This window comes from Vipera ursinii (assembly GCF_947247035.1).
Source record: "Vipera ursinii genome assembly, chromosome: Z".
NCBI classification, from domain to species: Eukaryota; Metazoa; Chordata; class Lepidosauria; order Squamata; family Viperidae; genus Vipera; species Vipera ursinii.
In genome coordinates this window covers 52,947,246-52,966,274 of record NC_139517.1, presented here as the reverse complement: position 1 = coordinate 52,966,274, position 19,029 = coordinate 52,947,246, and the positions used below count along the sequence as shown (strand labels likewise).

General features: G+C 40.5%; 1 protein-coding gene across 1 annotated transcript in view; it reads left to right on the top strand.

Moving 5' to 3' along the window:
• The window catches only part of SLC9A3 (solute carrier family 9 member A3), a gene marked incomplete at both ends in the record, with an annotated part of 190,805 nt that overhangs the window by 162,344 nt on the left and 9,432 nt on the right, over positions 1 to 19,029 (top strand). The window contains 2 exons of the mRNA XM_083378999.1: positions 6,775 to 6,890; positions 13,326 to 13,455. Of these exons, the coding sequence (XP_083235125.1) occupies positions 6,775 to 6,890; positions 13,326 to 13,455 (246 nt within the window). The remainder of the gene's footprint in view (positions 1 to 6,774; positions 6,891 to 13,325; positions 13,456 to 19,029) is intronic.

Below are 19,029 nucleotides of genomic sequence, written 5' to 3'. Positions count from 1 at the left end.
GTCCCTCCTGGCTGGTCTATGCATCTCGGGAGGTTACATGAGGCTGGCTCCTAGCAGTTATCAATGCCTCACTGAGTGAAGGGTACTTCCCTGCCGCCTTGAAAGAGGCGGTGGTAAGGCCCCTCCTTAAGAAACCTGTATTGGATCCAGCTATTTTAAACAACTTCCGTCCTGTCTCCAACCTTCGCTTTCTTGCGAAGGTCGTTGAGAGCGTGGTGGCACAGCAGCTCCCTTTGGTCCTGGAGGAAGCTGAGTATCTAGATCCGTACCAATCGGGTTTCAGACCCGGGTATAGCACGGAGACGGCATTGGTCGCGCTGGTGAATGATCTCTGGCAGGCCCGAGATAGAGGTTATTCCTCTGTCCTGGTCCTATTAGATCTCTCAGCGGCTTTTGATACCATCGACCACAGTATCTTACTGCGTCGTCTTAAGGGGTTGGGAGTGGGAGGCACCGTTCTGCGGTGGTTCTCCTCCTACCTCTCGGGCCATTCGCAGACGGTGTTAGCAGGGGGGCAGAGGTCAAGTCCTAGGCCCCTTAGTTGTGGAGTGCCTCAGGGGTCGGTGCTCTCGCCCCTCCTGTTCAACATCTATATGAAGCCGCTGGGAGAGATCATCCGTGGCTGTGTGTGGCTGGCTGGGCGATGTGCTTTTTGCCTTCCAGTTCTCAGCTCCCTGCATCGGGGTCCATCTATCTGCTGTCCGGCGTCTCCTGCTCTCCCCGCTTTGCTCTTCCCGCCTTGAGATGAACCGTGCTCTCCAACCTAACTATGGTTACCCTCAGGTTAAGCCTGATAACTGCTGCTCTTCTCCTTCTCTCTCTATGGTCCTTATTGTAGCAAGAAGGTCTTGGACGAGCCTCCGTGAGAGGGCAGCTCATATGTATTATCATCGATACCAACCAATTACCATCTGCTGCCTCCCTAGAGGTGAGAGATCTAGGGAGGTATGCCTTACTGGGTTGGTTTTTGTCCACCCCATGATAGATCCGGGCCCTTCGTGAGAGGGAGGTGCCTGTTCTATTTTGGAAATCACCTGATTGGTACCCAGCTCAGTGGCAGGGAGCTGGTGAATTGGACACCCTTGACCTTCCAGCTTTTCAACTTTAGACTGATGGACTGCCTGACTGGACTCCCCCGGACTAGTGGTTTTATCTTACTCCAGCACAGACTTATTGGCGCTCAGGGATGCCCCCCTCTCCTGGGCACGACCTGCCTTCCTCTCCATTGTTCCTCTTGATGACGGGCCCAACTATTGGGACCCCGAGAGATGGCTGGGCAGGGACAGGAGCCTCCTTCCCAAATTTAACAAGCGGCCCCTGGTGTGTTTTTTAGCGAAATATTTTGTGGGGTTAGGGAGGGGGGTGGGTTTACAGGTTCGGTTGGAAACTAGGGGGGTTCCACCAACCGTTTCTCAGACCAGGTCAGGGATTGATGGCGCCATGGTGGGGGTTGGGCTGGGGGCCTACGGGGCCCCGGAGCGGGGTGTGGGATTGCCTATCCCACGGCGGTAGGGAATGGCCGCAGGTGTATGAACAGAGGGCCATATCAATATCCGGGAGTGCGTCCCCGCTGTCTCCAAGCAGTGATGCACTCTGACCCTCTGATTTCAGCCCGTGGTACCAGGAGCGAGGATGAGCAGCCACCTGAGCTCAGGCTCATGTATTTCAATGCCAGGTCCGTAATGAATAAGGCACCTCTCATTCGGGAGCTGATTGAGGAGGAGCATGCGGACCTGGCTTGCATTACGGAGACCTGGTTGGGCCCAGAGGGTGGGGTCCCCCTGGTTGATCTTTGCCCACCAGGCTTCTGGGTGCTGCACCAGCCTCGGGCTCAGGGTAGGGGCGGTGGAGTGGCAGTAGTTGTGAGGGAGACCTTATGTCCGCAGGAGGCCACCATAGTCCAGATAGTCGGGTGTGAGTCCCTCCTCCTGAGATGTGGCCCTAGAGCTCAATTGGGCTTGCTGCTGGTGTACTTTTTGCCTAGTCACGTAGCAGCAGCCCTGCCTGAGCTTCTCGTTATCCTCTCAGGGTTGGTGGTTGAGTTCCCCAAACTTAATTTTGGGTGACTTCAACCTACCATCCCTGGGGGGATCATCTGAGTTAGCTCGGGAGTTCATGGCTTCCATGACGGCCATGGACCTGATGCAGGTTATTCAGGGCCCAACTCATGGGGGGGGTCACACGCTCGATCTGGTTTTCCTATCCGGACGGTGGTTAGATGATCTCGGGGGGCGTTCCCCAACTATTACACCCCTGTCATGGACCAATCATCATCTCCTGCGGTTGGTCTTCCGTTTTGCCACTCCCCGTCGTGTGGTTGCTGAGCCAATAAGATGGTTCCCTCCTAGGCGCTTAATGGACCCTGAGCGGTTCCAGACGGTGCATGGGCCCCCACCTGCCTCCTTTGCGCATAGCTCGGTTGATGCCCTAGTGGAAGCCTGGGAAAGGGCAGCCACAGAGGCACTCGACCAAGTTGTACCCATGCGGCCCTTGACCCGGCGCAGATCCCAATGGGCTCCATGGTTCTCCATGGAGCTCCGGGAGATGAAGCGTCGGAGACGGGGCCTAGAGAGCTGTTGGAGATCCAGCCGATCTGAATCCGACTGGTTACGACTAAGGTCGTTTACGAGAACGTATCTCACGGCGATGAGGATGGCAAGGTCTAACCACTTTGCCACCCTCATCGTGTCCGCAGATAATTGCCCGGCCGCCCTGTTTAGAGTAACTCGCTCTCTCCTTAATCAGGAGGTGAGGGAGGAACCCTTGCAGGGTCGAGCCGAGGAGTTTAGTCGATTTCTGTCGGACAAAATCGCTCATATCCGGACCGGTCTGGACTCTGACTGGGCAGAGTCTGACGATCATGATACGGGCAGCCTTGTCGATGTAATCTGGGAAGAGTTCGACCCTGTGACTCCTGAAGAAGTGGACAAGATCATGGGGAAGCTGAGCTCCACCACGTGTTTGTTGGACCTGTGTCCCTCCTGGCTGACCTATGCGGCCCGGGATGGGACACCAGGCTGGCTCCAGGCAGTGATTACTGCCTCTTTGAGTGAGGGTAGCTTTCCCACCGCCTTGAAGGAGGTGGTGGTGAGACCCCTCCTCAAGAAGCCTGCCTTGGACCCAGCAATATTAAACAACTTTCATCCGGTCTCCAACCTTCGCTTTCTGGCAAAGGTTGTTGAGAGCGTGGTGGCGCAACAGCTCCCTTTGTTCTTGGATGAAGCTGATTATCTAGACTCATACCAATCGGGTTTCAGGTCCGGGTACAGCACGGAGACGGCATTGGTCGCGCTGATGAATGATCTCTGGCGGGCTCGGGACAGGGGTTGCTCCTCTGTCCTAGTCCTTTTAGACCTCTCAGCGGCTTTTGATACCATCGACCATGGTATCCTGCTGCGACGTCTCAGGGGGTTAGGAGTGGGAGGCATGGTTCTCCAGTGGTTCTCCTCCTACCTTCTGGGACGCTGGCAGTCAGTGTTGACAGGGGGGCAGAGATCGACCTTGAGGCCTCTCATTTGTGGAGTTCCTCAGGGATCGGTTCTCTCGCCTCTCCTGTTCAACATCTATATGAAGCCGCTGGGTGAGATCATTTGTGGTTTTGGAGTTGGGTATCATCAATATGCTGATGATACCCAGCTTTTTATTTCAACCCCAAACCACTCCAGTGATGCCCTCGACATGATGTCCCGCTGCCTGGAGGCGGTCCGGGTCTGGATGGGGAGGAACAGGCTTTGACTCAACCCTGACAAGACTGAGTGGCTGTTCGTGCCGGCATCCCGGGAAATTCCGATTATCCCATCTCTGGCCATGGGGGGTGAGCTATTACCCCCCGTAGATAGGGCGCGCAACTTGGGGGTCCTTCTAGATTCACAGCTCTCTTTAGAAGAGCATATTGGAGCTGTGACTAGGGGGGCCTTTGCCTAGGTTCGCCTGGTGCGCCAGTTGCGACCCTATCTAGACTGGGATGCCTTGCGTACAGTCACTCATGCGCTCGTGACCTCTCGTCTAGACTACTGTAATGCTCTCTACATGGGGCTGCCCTTGAAGTCCACTCGGAGGCTCCGACTGGTGCAGAATGCAGCCGCGTGAGTTGTGCTGGGGGTTTCCCGATACTCCCATGTTATACCTTTGCTCCGCGAGCTGCATTGGCTGCCGGTTGCCCTCCGGGTGAGATTCAAGGTGTTAGTAATGACTTACAAAGCCCTACATGGCATGGGTCCGGATTACCTACGGCAACACCTGCGACCGGCGTCAACCTCCCTCCGTCCAGTGCGCTCCCACAGAGAGGGCCTCCTCAGGGTGCCTCCAATCAAGGAATGTCGATTGGTGGCCCTCAGGGGGAGAGCGTTCTCTGTGTGCGCGCCAGACCTATGGAACCACTTGCCGGTTGAGCTCTGGATGGCCCCCGACCTTCGCTCCTTCCGGTGCAATCTAAAAATGTATCTATTTGAGCAGTCTGACCTGGTCTGATGGGTTAGGGTTGGGGTTTTAATACGTCTTAATTATTGTTTAAACCTTGGGCATTTATTTAATTGCTTTTAACTTTTGTATCCTGTTTTGTATTTGTTGCCCTGTGCACCGCCCTGAGTCCTTCGGGAGAAGGGCGGTATAAAAATATAATAAATAAATAAATAATAAATATTGGAGTCGTAGCTATGGGGGCATTTGCCCAGATTCGCCTAGTATACCAATTGCGCCCCTTTCTGGACCGAGATGCCCTTCGTACAGTCACCCACGCACTCGTTACCTCCTGTATAGACTACTGCAATGCTCTCTACATGGGGCTGCCCTTGAAAACCACCCAGAGGCTTCAGTTGGTGCAGAATGCGGCTGCACGGGTAGTGATGGGAGCCCCCCGATACTCCCATATAACACCTCTGCTCCATGAGCTGCATTGGTTACCGGTTGCCCTCCGGGTGAGATTTAAGGTGCTGGTACTTACCTTTAAAGCCCTACATGGCTTAGGCCCGGGATACTTGCAGGACCATCTGCTACCGGGAATGAATTCCCATCACCCAGTACGCTCACACAGAGAAGGCCTCCTCAGGGTACCGTCGGCTAGACAATGTCGGCTGGCGAACCCCAGGGGAAGGGCCTTCTCTGTGGGAGCGCCAGTCCTATGGAATCAGCTCCCCCCTGAGCTTCAGATGACCCAAGATCTCCAGTCCTTTCGCCGTGGCCTCAAAACACTCCTTTTCCACCTGGCTGACCTGGACTGACAGGCATTTTAATTATGTTTACAATTTTTAATTTATTTTTAATTTTTAATTTTAATTTATTGCACAGATGACTTTAATTTTATCTTAATTTCTGTACTTATTATATGTTATTGTTGTCAGCCGCCCTGAGTCCTTTGGGAGATAGGGCGGGATATAAGTCCCATTAATAAATAAATAAATAAATAAATAAATAAATAAATAAATAAATAAATAAATAAATGTAATGAGTCTATCTCGTATATTAGTTTCCCCTTTTAAGTTGCATTACTGAAATAAATGAACTTTTGCACGATATTCTAATTTTTCGAGTTTCACCTGTAGAAGTACAAATGACAAATTTAATAATTCCTCTGTAAAACTGTATCAACAACTCCTTTACACAAATCAGCAGCTTTGATACAAAAATTCAATATGTAACAAAGTTCATTTCATCTGTGTCTTATAGTAGTTGAGGCAGCTAACATGGCACATATAGATAAAACCTGGATAGACTCAGATGTATTTGGGTTTGGGTTTGTGGTTTGGCACCAGCTACAACTCCAAAGCAGATAGATGAGAATAGTTGTCATCCAAGAAGTCTGAATGGCTTTCAGAAGTCCTGTGCCACAAATAACCATATGTGAGATGTGGCTGAAACTGGGCAAAGGGAACAATTCAGTTAATTGTTTCTAACTGATCTTTCTGCTGCAAAACTTTCCCAAAAGAGGATTTCTTAAATTTATTTCAAAATCTATATTATTTATAAAAACTTAAAACACCTCACAGAAAATATTCTTTCACATAGATCAAGTCCATTAACTTTCCAAAATCAACATTCTAGTCCAGATTTTTCTGTTTTCCAAAAGTTAAAGTCATTTTAATCCTTAAACCTACATAGAACTATTTTCATTCAGGGTAATGAAACTTGGCTTTAAAATAGGTTCTTAAAATTTAGAAAGTCTAATAAGTAGTTTCCTAAACTAATTAAAAGAGAAAGTAGATGTATTCAGTGTCACTTTGAAGGTACAAAACTGCAACTTGGGCAAGATGATTTTTCCTCCCAGCTTTATTGCTCTCCAAGCTACTGAAGATCATTCTTTTATTATCTCCTCACAGGGAGATTCTATATTGGGCAAAATTGTGGATCAGGAAAGGAGTTCCTAGGAGCCAATCTATTCACTAGTTCCTCTTTTTGCTATAGTCATCTTCAGTCTGCCATTACTATCCCTGAAAGTCTCAAACCTGGGGCAGATTGATGATGTTTTGCCATGCTAATGTAGAGTGACATGCATTCACATCATCAAGGCAAAAAATTCCCATTATGTCAAAAGCCTAGGTGCAAGTGTTGTGAAGTGACAATGAAAAAGAATTTAAATTTGTTTTATGTTTTTTTCAATTGCAACCCAAATCATAATAAGTAATGTATAATTATTATAGTTGCAGAGCATATAATGCCGAAGTATTTTTTTTAGACAACTCTATAGAAACAGTGTATAAAAACTACTGCCTTTTTTAATTTGGGGTACATGTTAGCATATTAAAAACCGGTGTGTGTGTGTATTTTTTTATTGAACAGGGAGAGCAAAGAGGTTCGTTGGCATTCATTCGCTCTCCAAGCATTGAACACACCGCCAATGTGGACTTCAGCATTATCAACCAAATGAAGGGAGAGACTTCTGTCACCCAACTGCTGTAGGTGGAATAAATATTTAAGTCCTGGTTTTATAAGTAGATTTTCAATATCAAGTCAGGGTAAGAAACATACAGTTTCAGATATATTGCATTTAATGTCTTTCAGATCATTTGGTTTTAATAGGAAAGATTCAGACTTATTTTTTAAAAGTCATTTATTTCAAAGTGCTTGATTTTGCAAGAATGATGCCAGTTAGGCACACTATTCCCACCCAACGAAGATTGTACTATTATATTTGTTTCTGTCAGGTATGAATGACCAGACTCACACTAGCTACTTTATTGTTCTGTGCTAAATTCACAAGAATCTTTCCAGACTGGCAAATTCACCTGATTAGATAAGGCTCAAAGGCATTCAAGGAGGGTCAGGTCTTGCCCTTTTGTTTTTTTGTAACAAGTCCTTGCTAATTACCTGTTTGATCTTTCCTCCTGACTGGGTTATTGCTCTCTAACAGTATCTCACATTTTCCTAAGGATGTGTACCACAGCCCTATGCCTAATTTCCTTTCTGTTGTTTGTGGAGTTTACTTAAGGTTTGTTCACTATTACAGTATATGTTTGCAAACTTTGATTTGAACTCTCCATAATGTTAAAAAAATCAAAATATTTCCTGTCCACTAAAATCTAGACTTTTAAAGAAAATAAATCAAGTGACTTCTTGTTTTTTTTCCAGTATCCTGATTTTCTGTTATGAAGCTACTTTCTTTTTTTTTAATTGAAAAGTTTTACAGTACATTTTATCTTTAACAATCCCCCCTCCCCCCCCCGACTTCCCAGAGCTAAGTACAAGGTATAAAAACAAAGAACAATCATAAACATCCATATGCTAAAAACAATAAACTATTAATTCTATCGCCCTCTAGCTCATATAAAATGACTACAAGCAATACTAATGTTACATATAAAAAGAAAAAAAAGAAAAAAGAAAAGGAAACTTATTCAAATGCTAAATGAAACTTTTTAGTCCCATATTTGTTCTGAATATAATCAATCCACTTTTTCCACTCCATAATATAACGTTCTTGCGAATGATCTTTCAAGTAAGCCGAAATCTTTGCCATTTCCGCCAGGTCAGAAACCTTTAGAGTCCATTCTTCTATAGTCGGCAGTTCCTCCTTTTTCCAATATTGACCTATTAAGAGTCTTGCTGCTGTAATTAAATTCAACATCAACTTAATGTCCACAACAGTAGCATCTGTAATTATGCCCAGCAAAAACAATTGCGGACAAAACTTTATCCTTTGCTTAAAGATCTTCTGCATATTCCACCAAATTTTTATCCAAAAAGCCTTAACCTTTTTGCAGGTCCACCATATATGAAAATACGTTGCATCTTCACCACCACATCTCCAACATTTAGGTTGATAATTCGGATACATACTTGCAAGCTTTTTAGGATCTAAATGCCATCTATAAAACATTTTATAAAAGTTCTCTCTTAGGTTTTGGGCTTGCGTGAATTTTACGTTCCTCACCCAGATCTTTTCCCAAGTATCCATTGTAATAACTTCTTGGATATTCTGGGCCCATTTTATCATACAGTCTTTAACAAGTTCTGTTTCTGAGTCAATATCTATCAATGCAAGATAAATCCGTTTAATATGTGCTGGGCCCTGATTTCTAATTTGCTTTATCAAATTTTCATCAGTCATTGAGAAACCAATTTTCTGGTCTTCTTTCCACCTGGCACGTAACTGAGTATATTGGAACCAAGTTTGAACAGTCTTCTCATCTCGCAAGAGATTGTACGGCTTCAAACACCAGACGTTCCTTTCCAAACTTAAGATCTCCTTATACGTAGTCACATCATGTTTGAAGCCTACATTTATGTTTTCTATTGCATGTTTCGGGATTGCCCACAACGGCATCTTGCAGTCTAACTTATGTCTATACTTCTTCCAAACTCTCAACAATGCCTGTCTTAAAATATGCACTTTAAATACATTATCTACCTTCTTATCATACAACAAATATGCATGCCAGCCAAATAACAAGTCGTGGCCCTCAAGATTTAATAATCTCCCTTGTGTCAAATTAATCCAGTCACTTATTCCTGACAACGCAGCAGCTTCATAATATAATTTAAGATTAGGCATTTTAAGACCACCTCTTTCACGAGTATCCTGCATAATCTTAAGTTTAATTCGTGGCCTTTTCCCTGCCCACACAAATTTATTGATACCCCGTTGCCATTCTTCCAAATTAGAATCTTTTTAAAGAATCGGTATCATTTGGAATAAAAATAAAAATTTAGGCAGGACATTCATTTTCACTGCTGCAATTCTTCCCAGTAAAGACAATTGCAATTTTTCCCAACTCTCCAATTCTTTTTGAATTTTTCCCCATAACTTTTCATAATTACTTTTATATAACTTTGCATTTGAGGGTGACAGATACACCCCCAAATATTTAACCCTTTTAACAATCTCAAATCCAGTTAATTCTTCTAAAAGGGCCTTTTGCGATATTGTCATATTTTTGGCCAAAATTTTTGTTTTTTGTACATTAACCTTAAATCCAGAAACCTTCCCATATTGCATTATTATCCCCATCAGGTCCACAACAGAGCTTTCTGGCTGAGTCACCGTAACAACCAGATAGTCTGCAAACGCCCTCAATCTATAATCCTGATCTCTAATTTGAATACCCTTAATTTTTTCCGAATTCCGTATTTTTATCAATAATATCTCCAATGTTAAAACAAATAATAAAGGTGATAACGGACACCCTTGTCTTGTGCCCTTCTCAATATTGCATACTTCAGTCAGACTATTGTTAACTATTATTCGGGCAGTTTGTTTTTGATATAATGCCCTAATTGGTTGTAAAAATTTATCCCCAAAATTCATTTTATCTAAAACTTTCATCAAAAATTGCCAATTCAATTGATCAAAAGCTTTTTCAGCATCTACGAAAATTAGCGCCGCAGGGATCTGGTTGTTCCTTTCCAAAAACTCCACCACATCAACTATATGCCTCACATTATTTTTCATTTGTCTACCACTAATAAACCCGGTTTGATCCCCATGAATCATCTGTTGCAAAACCCTCATCAATCTATTAGCTAATACCTTAGCAAATATCTTGTAGTCTGTATTTAAAAGTGATATTGGTCTGTAGTTTTTTACTTGAGTAGCATCTTGATCTTCCTTCGGAATCAAAGAAATAAAAGCAGTTCTCCAAGACGGAGGCACCTTTCCCCCCTTCTGAATTGTCTGAAACAATTCCCTTAATGGCTTTATCAGCTCCAATTGTAGATGTTTGTAGTAGACCGCAGTCAAACCATCCGTACCTGGCGCTTTATCCAACTTCAATTCCTTAATTGCTATAAAAATTTCTTCTTCTGTTATCAATTGATTAATCTCCTCCTTTTGTTCCTGTGTAAGAACCGGGATGCTAGCATTCTTCAAATATACATCAATATCTGTTTCATTAATCTTCTCCTTAACATATAGTTTAGAATAAAAATCCACAAAGGCTTCCTTGATAAGATCCTGTTGAAACACAACCTTTCCTTTGTATTCAATTTTATCTATGTTAGAGGCCCTTTGTTTTTTCCTTAACCTGTAAGCTAGCCACCTACCTGGTTTATTGGCATTGCAAAAAGTGTTATGCCTAGCAAACCGTAAGTTAGTTGCCACCTGATCAGCCATCAACTTATCAAATTGTCCTCTTAACAAGTTGATAACCTCTTTAATCTTCACATCCGATGGATTCAAAATTAGGGCCTTTTCTTTTTCCCTAATTTCATTCTCTAGTTCTTTCCTCCTAATTTCCATATTACGTCTGTATTTGTTATTCATATATATTAACACCCCTCTCATATAAGCTTTGCTAGCATCCCAAACCATGTCCATAGAAGTATCCTTGTTCATATTAATTTCAAAAAAGTCTTTCATCTGCTTTCTGCATTCTTCCACATTTCTCTGATTTCTAAACAAATTCTCATTTACGCGCCAGGAGCGCCTATCTCTATTGTCCTTATTGTTCTCTAACCAGACTGGACTATGGTTAGATATAGTTCTTGCACAGATCTTTATCTTTTTAATCCTAGAAAAAAATCATTAGTCAGTAATATAAAATCAATCCTAGAAAAAGATTGGTGTCTATCAGAAAAAAAAGTATAATCCTTTTCATGTAAATGCGTTTCACGCCAAATGTCTCGTAATTCCAGATCATCCTTCATTTCAAAAAAAGATTTAGGCAGTCTAGCATGACTCGGGGCATGTTTAAAAAAACCCGATTTGTCCAGCTGTACATCCAAGACACCATTCCAATCTCCCATAAAAATAAAAGATTTATAATCCAACTGGGTAATCTTTGTATGTAGTGAACTATAAAAGTCAGCTTGTTGTTGATTAGGAGCATACAGTCCAACTAAAAGCGTTTTTTTGCCTTCTAACAGCAAATCTATCATCACATATCTTCCTTGCTTATCTACTTCAATTAGTTCCGCTGTCAGAGTATTCTTAACATAAATAACCACTCCATTTTTCTTATTCATTGCAGAAGCAATAAATTGCGTACCCAACCTTGAATTCAACAAGTACTTTTGGTCCATAACCCTAATATGCGTTTCTTGCAAGCAAATAACGTCAGTCTTAAATTGTTTTAAATATTGAAAAACTTTCTTTCTTTTCTGTGGTGAATTTAATCCATTAACATTCCAGGTTAGGAACTTAGTCGCCATTCTTGGCATCCCGAAGCTTCTGGAGCACGTCTGCCAGGACCCCTTTAACTTCCTTAGGCCGCGCCCCTCCCACAGCTTCACTGTAAGTACGCTTTGGAGGTTCCATAACTTTCTGCTGATCTTGTTCTTGCTCTTGTCTCACTCGTCTTAAAGCGGCACGCGTCATCCTCTGCTCTCCAGCAGCTGCCGATGAAATTGTAATTTGATCCCCTTCAGCACCATTCTCCTCTGTCTGTGTTCCATCAGCATCTTGAAGCTTTCCCTCGCCATATCCCTTTACAGCTTCCAGAAGTGATAGAGGGGTTGCTTTTAAAACTTTGCTGTAAAAATCATGTGCCTGAGTCACTGTAACCAGACGGTATCTTTTACCTTCATGCATCACCACCATGCCCACTGGGATCTCCCATCTAAACTTGATGTCACATTTCTTAAGTTCCTGTGCTAGGAAGGCAAAATCTTTCCTTCTCCTTAAAATCTTTGGAGGAATCTCTTTTAAAACCAGAACTTCTTGCTCAGCAACCACAAACTTAGCAACTTGAATAACTTCATCCCTAATTGCTCTCTTTGTAAAGTAAACCACCACATCTCTAGGTAACTTCCTCTGCCTTGCAATCCAGGAGTTCACACAAAAGATTTTATCTATACTTCCCTCAATTTCAGCTGCTGATTGGCCCAGTATCACTTCCAAAGCCTCAGAGATCAGCTGCTTTAAATCTTCTTTAGGATTCTCTTTTAAGCCCCTGATTCTGATAGCAAACTCCATCTGATGGTACTGGACCAGACTCAAGTCTCCATCCATTTTATCCCTTATATTTTCATTCTCTAATACTTTTACTTCTAATATAGAGTTCTTTTGACTAAGATCCTCCACTTTTTCATCCAAGCTTTGCACACATACAACCACATTTTCAATTGTAGACAAGATGTCTGCCTTCATTGCTCTTAACTTCTCTTCCAACTTCTCTTCCATTTTCTCCTCCAATTTCTCCTCCAGCTTTTCCATCATATATGACATTAATTGTGTTTGCTTTTCAAAGGCATCCTGTAAATCTTTAAGAGTCAGTGCCGGAGCAGGTGCGGGAGGGAGCAAAGCTTGCCCCCGCACTCCGAAGAACTTTAGAGGCTTTCGTCGCCATCTTCCCCCACTTTCACTTGTTGCGCACTTTCACTTTTAATCCATAAAATCTGTTGAGCTAGAGAGTAAAGATAAAAGTCCACTTCACCTTGACCTCCTGTACCGCTCTGCCTGCGTCTTGATACTCAAGAGTCTTTCCTTCTGGCAGGGGTGGTTGCTAACGCTTGGCTCTGCTCCAAAAATCACAGAGCAGAGACGCTGCACAGCCCAGAGCAAACCCAGGCTTCGGGGGGGCTCGATCCTTCAGCCGCCCAAACTTAAAGCTCAGGCGGCCCCGGCGAGCTCAACCCCTACCTGGGGCCTCACCCCCTCCTCTTCTCCCGGGGAGGGGGCTTCCGAATCACCAAAACAGCTGATCGACGCTGTTTTTCAGTGATTCAACAAAGCTGCGGAGCGGACAGCCCAGACATGGCTGTCTTCAGCGTCGCATCACCACTGGACGTCCCTATGAAGCTACTTTCTTATAGGGATTTGTTTTATTTTTTTATAAAAATCATGATGTAGAGTTTATTCTTGGATTCTAAAAATGTTTTTGTTTTAAGATTGTTGGCTTGTTTTATTTGTTAAATACCGTGAACAAAGCAATTGTTAAATGTTTATTTTACTTTAGGAGAGAAACTGCCAGTTCTGTCTGCCTTGATATGCAAGCATTAGAGCAGAGAAGGAAAAGCATTCGAGATGCAGAAGATATGTTTACCCATCATACTTTACAACTGTATCTATATAAGCCCAGGCAAGAGGTAAGAAACTACAATTGAAGAAATTTCAGTAGGTTCCCCATCGTACCAGTATTTTCAAAGACTTTTAATTCCAAGCCTTTAGCAAGGATTTTTTTTAAATTTTTAAAAGAGTGAAATGACCCAAGAGTCTAGTATTGAAACAAATGGAGAAAGGAAAATATTGTTAATGAGAGGAGGGGTGGGGAAGGGGAAAAAAAGACCCTGCCTTAAAACTACAAAGAGCATTTGCAAAAAGAAAAACAGTCATGGAAAAACAGACAACTGGTGAAGTGCATACTATATGCCATGTATTTATTCATGATGTAGAGTTTATCTACATCAAAGAACTGATGGAGAAAAATGAACAAAGATTGCAACAAGTGGAAGAAAGAATTGAATTAACAGATAAGAGACTAGAGCAGATTGATAACTGACTTACATTAACAGACAGGAACCAGGAGAAAATGATCATTGCTTTAGACATGGATAGAACTGATTATTATTTAAGATTCCAAAATGTTGAAGAAGAAAAGTGAGAGAACCTAGCAGAAGTAATGGCAGGAATATTAGCAGAAGCATTGGAGGAAAGCAAGGAAAAGATAATTAATGATATATATGAGATATTTAGAATATACAATAGATATGCAACGAGAAATACTCTCCCCAGAGAGGTGCATATAAGATTTACTAAAAAAAGCATTAAGTGTAGATATACTACAGAAGCTGAGAAATGTGAAAATAAAATATAAAGGAGGAGAGATAGTGATATTAAAACAGATCCCAAGAAGAGTGAGAGACCTGAGAAAGAAGTATCAATTTCTGACAAAACGCTTAATTAAAAAAGGGATAAATTTTAGATAGTTAATACCAGAAGGAGTAATGATAAATTGGCAAGAACAGAGACATAGACTGGACACAATAGAGAAAGCAGAACTTTTCTATGATCAATACTTTGGGCAGCAAGTAGAAGAAGAAAGGCTGAGAGTGGAAAGAGTAATCAGACATCAAGGAGATGAGACAGAGAAGCAACGCTGTAAGTATAGCATAGAACAGGAGGAAAGGGTGTTGAGAGAAGGGACAAGAGCAAAAGAGGCAAAATAGCAAAGAGAGATGAGAATAACGAGAGCAACTAAAACTTCAAATAAATAATCATGGAAGAAGAAATAAAAGCAATTTCGATAAGCGTATATGGACTAAATTCGGCTATAGAAAGAAAAAGAACACTAAATAAATTGGGGAAATTAAAAATGGATATAATTTGTTTACAAGAAGTTCATATTAAGAAACAACATAAAAATCTACTAGAATATCCAAAATTGGGAGAATTATATACCTCACTTGCAGATCAGAGTAAAAGAGGTGTGGTATTATATATTCAAAAAGCAATACAAACTTACATTGTTATATTCAAATGAAGAAGAATTTTAATGGTGGAAGTAATTATGAATTGTAAAAAAACTTTATTGGTAGCGATTTACACTCCAAATGAAAACCAAGAAAATTTCTATTCAAAATAACACCAGAAAATAATAGAATTGGAATTCGAAAGCATATGTATGATTGGAGATTTCAATGCTATTGTAATGGATTATAATACGACAAAAAAAAGACCCTAAGGAGAACACTTCCAAAATCTTTTCATAATATGGTGGACGAATTAAATATACTAGATGTTTGGAGAGAAAAATATCCGGAAAAGAAGCAATATATATTCTATTCTAACAGACACCTGTCCTGGTCAAGAATAGATATGATATGGACATCAATAGACTTATTTACAAGTACACAAAATATAAACATAGAAACAAGCACATGGGCGGACCACAACCCAGTCACAATTACATGGAAAGGACAAAAAATAAAGAACAATATGGACATTAAATCAAACTGTATTGAATGAAAAAGACTTCCAGCAATATATGGAAAAAGAAATGACTTTCTTCTTCAAGGAAAACAAAACAGAAGATATCTCACTTCAAAATGTCTGGGATACGGCGAAAGCGTACATGAGAGGACTTGCTATATCTTACATGGGGAAAAAGAATAAACAGAAAAGACAAATTAGGGAAAAACTGGAGGAAGAATATAAGACTCTTGAGAAAAAATTACAGAAAGATACACAAAACAAAAAGATAAAAAATTTAATGGAGTTGAACAAGCATAAAATGAACTTACCGGTAATAGAAAATGAAGAGGTGGCAAGGAAAATAAAGGCAGCTAAACAAATCTTTTTTGAACATGCAAACAAACCAGGGAGATGGTTGACATATAAAATTAAAAAGGAGAAAGAGAAGAGATGGATTAAACAACTGGAAGATGCCGAGGGGACTTTACAACACTGGAATGAAGAAAAGAAAAAAATAGCTTGGGAATATTATGAGAATTTATATAAGCAACAAGTAGTTTCAGATGATAGGATAAAACAATTCTTGGAAAAAACAGAGATACCTAAAGTATCATAGAAAGTTAAAAAGCTACTAGAAGAGAAAATAACAATGATGAAATTAACAGAAGCAATTAAAAAACAAAAGAATAACAAAACAGCAGGGCCAGATGGGCTACCAGCGGAACTATATAGAACATTGCAGGAACTGATAGGCAATGTAATGCTGGAACTCTATAATGAACTCCTCTCTGAAGCTAAGATACCACATTCATGGTCAGAAGCACTTATTACCCTGATACCAAAGGAAGAAAAGGAAATACAGAAAATAAAGAACTATAGACTGATTTCCTTGCTGAATGTGGACTATAAAATATTTGCACCAATCATGGTTGAAAGGCTTAAAAAGTTCCTAAATGAATTTATACATATGGATCAAAATGGGTTCTTGCCCAAAAGACAGATTAGAGACAATATGCGAATTATATTAAACACATTAGAATATTATGAAACACATCCCGAAAAACAGATGGCATTGATGTTTTTGGATGTGCAGAAAGCATTTGACAATGTGAATTGGCAATTCATGATAAGACAACTACAGATTATGGATTTTGGGGAGAAATTTATAAATGTAATTAAAGCAATTTACAATAAGCAAATAGCTAAAATAATGATTAATGGAGATATGACTGAAAATATTAACATTATGAAGGGAACAAGGCAGGGATACCCTTTATCCCCATTATTGTTTGTATTGACACTAGAGATACTAAATAGAACTATAAGACAGAATAAGGATATAAAAGGTATGAAAGTTAAGAGAGAAGAATATAAGCTACAAGCTTTTGCAGATGATTTAGTATTTATCTTGGAGGAGCCACTAGAGACAGGACCTGTATTAATAGAAGAAATAGAAAAATATGGGGAGGTAGCAGGTTTGAAGATTAATAAACATAAAACAAAAATGTTAGTGAAAAATATTACTGAAAAATAAAAAAAAGAATTGATGGGAAAGTTAGAGATACAGATTGTAAAGAAGGTAAAATATCTGGGGATTCACCTGACAGCAAGATGTACAACAATTAAAGAAGATAACTATTACAAATTGAAAAGACAAATCGAAGTAGAATTGGATAAATGGAAAAAGGTACAACTATCATTAATGGGCAGGATTGCAATAATCAAAATGAATATATTACCACAATTGTTTTTGTTTTCAACAATACCAGTAAGACTGAAAAAGAAATATTTTGAGGGACTAAATAAAATAATTTTGAAATATATTTGGCAGGGGGAAAAGGCAAGGATTAATTTAAAAATGTTACAGGATGCAAGACTCAGAGGTGGGTTTGGCTTACCTAATTGGGAATTATATTACCAGGCTTCAGCATTGTTATGGATGAGAGAATGGATTTTACTGAGGAATACTAGATTATTGACATTAGAGGGACATGAGTTACAGTTGGGATGGCATCGTTCATATGGTATGGGAAAAATAGAATACACAGCTATTTCCAGAGACATTATATCAGGAATTCTTTATTGATGGTTTGGGAGAAAATAAAGAGGAAACATTACTTGAGGATTCCAGATTGGCTCTCAACGATGGAAGTGTTAATACACCCCAATATGTTTAACATGGGAAACATTTTATAAGATATAAAGACCTACTAACAGACACGGGGAAGCTGAAAACCAAACAACAATTAGAGGAACAAGGAATAAAGATGGTTTTGTATATGAGAACGCAAATACAATCTAGATTAGAAAAAGGTGCTAAAATAGATGGTTTTAATGTGGGGTAAACAGAGATGAAATACTTACGGGAACTGAAGGAAAATGGATTAAAAAAAGTATAGCTACTTATTATATAGGGAATTAGAGGAGGAGCAAGTTAAGGAGTCAATGATAAAATGGTCAAGAAATTTTGTATATACGATTGAATTAGATAGATGGCAGCAATTGTGGGAAAGAAACTATAAACTGACAATGGCGACAGCGTATAAAGAAAATATGTACAAGATGTTCTACAGATGGCATATGTCTCCAGAAAGCCTAGCTAAAATGTTTAAGGACAAATCTATGAAATGTTGGAAATGTCATCAAATACCAGGCTCTTTCTATCATACAGTATGTGGTGGACGTGTGCAGAAGCTAAAACCTATTGGAACATAATCAAATCATGGATAGAAAAGATGATACAACAACGTATAGAATTAAGACCAGAAATATTCCTGTTGGGTATTTTACCAGAGAAATATAGCAAAGAGAACACATATTTGATTATTCATATAACCACTGCAGCTAGGATTGTGTCTGCACAAAACTGGAAGGCACTGAAAGCTCCTCCAGAAGAAGAGGTGATCAGGAAAATAATGGAATGTGCGGAAATGAATAGATTAACAATGATATTTAAAGATAACAGAGTATTATGAAATTTGGGGAAAATTTTATGAGTGGGTGAAAAAGAGAATATGCTTAAAAGACAGCTAACACTAATTTAGATGGAAGAAAAATGAGGAGATAAGGATATTATCATACCTAATATAGACATTCCCCTTCATGGATTACTGCCTTGTCATGGCGAAGGGGCTTGCATAATTCAATGAAGCTATGAGCTATGCCGTGCAGGGCCACCCAAGACGGAAAGGTCATAGCAGAGAGTTCTGACAAAACATGATCCACTGGAGAAGGAAATGGCAACTCATTCCAGTATCTTTGCCATGAAAACCCTATGGACAGTACCAAAAGGTAAAATGATATGACTATTACAGAAAATTTAATAATCAGCTCTCACAAGCTGTTCTGGAGACTTCTAGCTCATCAATGATTAAATGCCAATTTTTCTCGAATACAGGAGAAGCCCCTTTCTTATATTGTTCACAGGCTTTGACCATGCTACTCCCTTGAGTTGTATTTGGCTCCCACTTTCTCAGTGTTTAGGAATGATTTTAGTATGCATTGTTGTTTTAGATTTTAGGTTTTGCTTTGAGCTCTCATCAGAGCAGATGGATATAAATCAAATACATAAATAGTCAGATTTTCCAAATAATGTTTGAGTTATATTTCTTTTTGTTCGTTTATGGAGCAGTTTGTACTAAGTGTGTACAAATTATCTTGATTTTTAAACTTTCAGGTCTGGTTGATGGGAACAAAACAATTATAAATGGGACAATATAAAAATGTAGCTAGATATATTTATTTAATAT